This window comes from Montipora foliosa, chromosome 7 (assembly GCF_036669935.1).
Source record: "Montipora foliosa isolate CH-2021 chromosome 7, ASM3666993v2, whole genome shotgun sequence".
In the NCBI taxonomy this organism is placed as follows: Eukaryota; Metazoa; Cnidaria; class Anthozoa; order Scleractinia; family Acroporidae; genus Montipora; species Montipora foliosa.
The window spans coordinates 16,225,935-16,230,934 of NC_090875.1; the positions used below are offsets into that span (position 1 = coordinate 16,225,935).

Genomic DNA, 5,000 nt, shown 5'->3' on the forward strand with positions numbered 1-5,000 from the left:
ATGTTTTCGATTTACCCTATTCTTAAATAACAATAGAAAGAATAACCTCTAGACTTTTTTGGAAAGAAATAAGATTTTGCCAGGAAATTATGTTGTAAACCTCTCTTGTATTCTGATAATCTCAAAATTATCCAAGGGGTTAGAAAGAAAAAAAAACTTTATTCTGGAATAAGGACAATTGAATACACCCCTGACTACAAGTGCTTTTCCCACGGCTTCACAACTCAACTTCTTGTAACACCAAATCCCACAAACTTGATAAAAAAGAATGAACAAATGATAAGCGTTTATGCGGAACCCTTCTCATGAACTTCGACATCACTTATTTCGGGCCAAATATACAGGCGTAAAACGTCACTAACACTTCCCTTTTACTCATCATATTCTCATAACGGTGGAATTACATAGAGCAATATGTCACCTTTTTAGATCCTCTTCAACTTCTTTTCGCTGGCCTTTGACTATTTTCAAAGTTTCTTCCAACTGGTTTATACTCGTAAGCAACTAGTTTGAAACAAAGCCAGGATAAAAGAGAGAACGTACTTCTGAAGTAAAACCATAGCTGTATCGATTTAATTTAAATGAGAGAGACACCCAACAAGATTTTGAGAGCCTTTCAAATCCTCCTGGCATTTTACGATGAATATGAGGATGCAGATGCTGATGACGATGATAATACTGTTGATAATGGTGATGACATTGATGATGAAGTAGATGATGATGGAGACGTTGATAATGCTGAAGACAGAAGCCTCTTTCTGTTATACTTGGCCTTGGAGTCAACCCTTTCCCGAGTAGATTTATAGAACGCCTCCCTTGGAAGATTCAGCACGCCCACTGTTGTAAAAGCCAACCAAAACAAAGCTATCTCAGTGTCAAGGGAAATATGATATTTTTCGAGGGAAAAACCTGTTCCTAAAGGAAAGGGGTGACTCAAGGAATTAGTGGAGATAGAGGCTCCTGCTGATGATGATGATGACGTTGATAATGACGTTAATGATGCTGATTATGACGTTGATAATAGTGATGATGATGATGATGATGATGACGTTGTCGCTACTGCTGCTGCTGCTGCTCATGAAGATGATGATGATAATTTCTAACTTCGGTTTCTTTTTCTCAACAATGGCCCTAGTGCAAATGTTTCCCTGCTTTAGAAATTCACGTCATATCTTGATCCACACACAGGTAGCACCGCGACGAAAGTTCGTCCCTTCTACCATTGTGACCCAGGTTCAGATACTGGCCCGCGAGCAAGCTATCCCTGCCCCTTTCTGAAATGGGCCGAATTCAGTGGCCGGTATTGTGGGCTTTTCGGATAAACTACACTACACTTATTTCCACATCATTGAATACCACTGGTGTCTATTTTTATGTGCTTCGCTCTTCAAAATCTTCCAAATAATTTGCGTGTGGACTTGCCCCAGGCGGGAGTTGCTTCGGTTTTTTACGGATACTAAGGTTTTTCTCATTCAACAACAATGATGGGTCTAACCTACCTGCTTCTTCCGTGTAAGCACTTATGATTAATGATAAACTGGCATTAGAGCGGTTTTCGATTGACTGTCGTAAAACATAAACCAGAGCAATTACTCCAACCAATTACATGAGGTGCAGACAGCGTGACGAGCCAATCAGAATTAGAGGCAATTACATGTAACCTGCTCGAAGCGCGGGAAAATGGGCGTGTGCAAGTCGCAATTGGTTTTCGTTTCTCTTCTCATTGGTTGAAAAACTGGCGCGAGTTTTTAAGCCAATCAATGAGCGTAGCAATCGCAATCGAGTAATTACTTTCGACAGTAATTTGAAAAGTGCTCTATGAAATTTCACTTCGCCTCTAAGTGCAAAACTTTGGTGACAAGAACACATACTTTTCATATTGTAAAGGAAACCTAATTTTCTCACGGATGCCGTTGCAATTATACTCCTTAAAGACTTTTTTCAAAAAGAGGCCAACAAGTGCAAACCACCAAATTTGTTTTCTGGATTCAGAAAATCATTAACTTAAAAAAGAAACAAAAAGATAGCTACATGTATCATTACCGTTTTACTGTTAATTTGTTGGGGTTGTTTACCTGGCTTTTAAGACGAGCCTCTGTGTACTCAGGATTGGTTGACGTTACTAAATGAAGTTAAAAGAAAAAAATAAGACAAAATGGCAAAGAAAGCACAACCGCCTTTTTTCTAGCAAGGTCCAATAGAAAAGAGTAATGTCGGAAGGCTGGCTTTGGGCTCGTCTTTAGATCACATTCCCTGCTACCAGAGGTATCTTTTATTTCGCGTTCGCGGGGCTGACGAGTGCGTGAAAAGAGACTTCCGCCATGCGTCGAAACTCACTATGTTGAGCATGCGCGGGGGTTACTTACCGACCGAAACCTCACGAGATACTTCAAATGTTGTACGGGCTCACTTAACAACAACGGAGTTACTGTAAAGGAATGCGCCAGACACAGCGGGCTCAAGTCACAGTCAGCAAACATATCATGGGGCATGCGTTTCGAACAGTACAGTCCAAGGTCGTGGACGGCGGTTAGATCAAAGTTAGTTTTGACCCATGGCAGAGGCCGCTTTTCCCGTACTCGTCAGAACAGCGAACGCAAAAATAAAAGAGACTCCTCCTAGCGGTGAAATCACAACACTTTTCAATGCCTCTTACGGTCACCCTTGACTCAAATTTCAGTACTCAATTCAGTACTCAATGTTTCCCGAGAGGTTTTAATCTGAGATCTGACTGTAAAATTGAAGCAAATATGCGTGAAAGTCAGTGGTATGCTAGCGCTTTATAGTGATGATCATAAAAATCACGTCATATCCTTTCTTACATTTCCGAAAACAAACTGGTATTTCGTGAGTGACAACAAAAGCATTGAAATTTGGTAAAATTAAATCAAATCCAGCCAACTCCATTTAGTTCATTTTCAATCTTAAAAAAAAAACCTCACCCTGAAGTCCTTGGTTTTCCAGTGCTATGATTTCCGCCTGAAGTTTCTTTTCTTTTGCCCGTAATATTCTTTCATGTACCTACGAATGCCATAAGTAATACCAGAAACCCATAAGGGTTGAAACGTTTAACGCGCGTTCCCAGCTTCCGAATATTCAGTGCGAACTGATTGGTTGAATGTTTCAGTGCTAAGTACCATATTTGGAAACCCCTCGCTGTTGTTGTTCCAAATATGGTACTTAGCAAATTGAATATTCAGAAGCTTGTTTGACAGCACACAAGGGACCGTTCCACGTTTCAACCCTTATCGGTTTCTGGTAATACTGTATTCTTTTTGAAAATGCATAAGTAATACTGTATACTATTTGAAAATGCAAAGACATGCTAATAAAGATACAGTGCCATAGGTACATGTGGATAACTTGTCAAACTGGAAAATGTGGCCTGCAGGTTGCAGGTAGCAGGTTAGCTGGGGTTGCAGGTCAATGTTTCACCACGGCTGATACAACCCAAACCTTCACTAACACTAACATTAGGACTAAACACTATATGCAGCTTTAAATAGAGCGATTTTCAATTGAGTGTCGTAAAACCAAAACCAAAGCGATTACTTTAGCCAGTCAGAAAGGATGGAGACTTTCCGGTAAACCAATCAAAACGCGAAGTAATTACACGTAGCCGACATAAAGCGTGGGAAAATGTGCACGCGCGAGCCACGGTTGGTTTTGGTTTCACTTCTGATTGGTTGAAAAAGTGGCGCGAAAACTTTGAACCAATCACTGAGTGAACTAATCATAAACCAAAGCAACTTGCTAATTACTTTCGACACTCAATTGAAAACCACTCTAACGTTTAAGCCTAAGGTTAGCATTTTTGTAAAGGTTTGGGTTGTTTCAGTTATGGTAAAACAATGACCTGCAACCCTAACCCGCAACCTGCAACCTGCAACCTGCACTTTACACCCACCATCACACAACCATGGATGCATACAGAGCACTGTAAAAAATTGTACTGTACGAAAAAACCCTTCAGAGCAATCAGTCTACAAAATCAGGCAAGGCCTTGCATTGTGCGATGCTTTGCCAACAAAGTATCGTCAGTCTTTCCAGATATATCAGTATGTCAATCCAGAGCCTTTTGATTCAGAGAACCATACTCAACTTTGTTTGAATGGTCAAAATGGTTTGGCAAAGTGGTTTCTAAGGTAGTGTACAAAGAACTTCGCTCTAGGGTTATTAAACAACCGACAGCTCAATCGAAATACGAAAAAGAATATGCTAATGTCGTTTTAGATTGGAAGAAGATCTATAGCCTTCCTTTCACTGTTGCAATGGATTCAAAGACTCGACAATTTCAGTAGAAAATATTAAATAGATATTAAGTAACGAATGTCTATTTGAAAAAGGTTGGTATGAAACTATCATCTGACTGTTCTTTTTGTGCAGATGCGGACCAATCTCTAGAGCACTTGTTTACTTCCTGCCCCTATGTTCTCTCGTTCTGGAAGGTTCTCTCGGACTGGCTTAATGATCTTGGTGTTACAGTAGATTTACTTACTAAGGCGGATATAATTTTTGGTAGTTGGGAGCGCAAAGACAATTTCTTGTTTTTTTAATCACGTCCTGCTTATTGCTAAGCAGTACGTATATTATTTGTAGAATCAACGCTCTCGTACCATCTCTCCGAGTATGTACTTCTAAAATTAAAGCTGTTTTATGAGTTGGAGACTGCTATTTCAAAAAGTGGAAAGAGTTTGGCTTTTCATCTTCAAAAGTGGGGCAAGTATTGTAGACAAGGGCAATGACGTATTGAAGAAGTGTTCACAACTCTCGCGGCCTCGTCGAAACGTGATAACTTAATATTCTCAGTTTGTTGTTATCAGCATAGGTAGCCTTAATGCAGTTTGTGTGTGTGTGTGTGTGTGTTGTAGCTAAGTGTTGTCCTAATGTAGTCATTTGTTTTGTTATTACCAAACGTAAACAATAAAAAATAAATAAAATAAAATAAAATAAAATAAAAGGCCTGATTTGATTGTACTGTATTCTTAGATTTTAATTTT

The 5,000-nt window shown here is 39.5% G+C and overlaps 1 protein-coding gene across 1 annotated transcript in view; it reads right to left on the reverse strand.

Annotated features, from left to right (window-relative positions):
• LOC138010847 (centromere protein K-like) overlaps nt 1-5,000 on the reverse strand; it is a 22,516-nt gene that overhangs the window by 8,659 nt on the left and 8,857 nt on the right. The window contains exons 5-7 of the mRNA XM_068857875.1: nt 2,943-3,021; nt 2,076-2,122; nt 422-504 (exon numbers count right to left, since the gene is read on the reverse strand). Of these exons, the coding sequence (XP_068713976.1) occupies nt 422-504; nt 2,076-2,122; nt 2,943-3,021 (209 nt within the window). The remainder of the gene's footprint in view (nt 1-421; nt 505-2,075; nt 2,123-2,942; nt 3,022-5,000) is intronic.